General features: G+C 62.6%; 1 protein-coding gene across 1 annotated transcript in view; it reads right to left on the bottom strand.

The window, feature by feature from the left end:
- The window catches only part of LOXL4 (lysyl oxidase like 4), a 15,562-nt gene extending 14,883 nt beyond the window's left edge, over nucleotides 1–679 (bottom strand). The window contains exon 1 of the mRNA XM_008050350.2: nucleotides 556–679. Coding sequence (XP_008048541.2) covers nucleotides 556–679 — 124 coding nt within the window. The remainder of the gene's footprint in view (nucleotides 1–555) is intronic.
- Nucleotides 680–1,009: the final 330 nt, after the last annotated feature.

Below are 1,009 nucleotides of genomic sequence, written 5' to 3'. Positions count from 1 at the left end.
ACGTGTGTGCGTGTGTGCGCACAGGTGCCCATGCGTATGTGTGCATGCATGTGTGCAGGGGTCCATGTTTGTGTGTGTGCATGCAAGTGTGTGTCTGCATATTTGTATCTGTGTGCACGTGTGTGTGTGTGGTGGCATAGGTTAGTCTGGGCTCTGCGTTGGCCGATTTGGCTCAAATCCCTCATGGGTGGACCATGCGGCCTTGAGACCATCTGCGTGTAGCTTTCCCAAGTCTCACCCCCTCACCTGTGAAGTGGGGATGATCACCCCCGTCCCGCGTGTCATGGGTGCCACATCCCGGCCTGTGTGGGAAGTGCTGAGCCGGCCCGGTGCGCGGCCTGCACCCATGACAAGAGCGATTCCCAGGCAGCCTCGCCCATAGATGGGGGAGGTGGTCCCCTCCTTGGAGTCCTGGGGAGCCCTGAGTGCCCTCGGGCCAAGAATGCCCACCCCAGGGGCACTGCCCCCACCTCCAGATGTCCCCAGCACCCTAATCATACGTGTCACGCTCTAGGCCTGGATGAACAGTCTGGATCATGCACTGATTGAGCATACCTATTTGGAGTACCTGCCTCGGACCCGTGGCTGGGCCAGGGGCTGGGCCACAGCAGTGAAGCCAGCAAACACCCCCGGAAGGGTCGGGGGGGCTTTCAGAACCCTGAGCCCTGGGGACGAGCATGGTCTCCTGGGTGGGGAAGGGGCATTTGAGGCCGAGAGAACAGGGGTGGGGGGTGGGAGTCTGTGCGAGGCGGGAGCAGCCTTCTGCAGAGGGTCCCGCTAGGGCCCGTCTGAGTGCACCGTGCAGAAAGTCTGCCCTCCACCCTGTAGGAAGCGAGGGGTCAAGAGCCAGTGTACATCACAGGGGTCCCCGTCCCCACGGTCAGAAGCGCTGTGGTGCTTAGAGGGGCCGAGGTCAGCGTTGGGCCTCCCACCATACACAGGCAGGCGGAAAGGAGGAGGGTCACAGCTGGTGAGAGCCACGGGAGACCCCTGGAGCCAGCAGTGCCCG

Source organism: Carlito syrichta, unplaced genomic scaffold (assembly GCF_000164805.1).
Source record: "Carlito syrichta isolate Samal-C Ts95f unplaced genomic scaffold, Tarsius_syrichta-2.0.1 Scaffold144542, whole genome shotgun sequence".
Lineage (NCBI taxonomy): Eukaryota > Metazoa > Chordata > Mammalia > Primates > Tarsiidae > Carlito > Carlito syrichta.
This window is presented reverse-complemented; position numbering and strand designations above follow the sequence as displayed.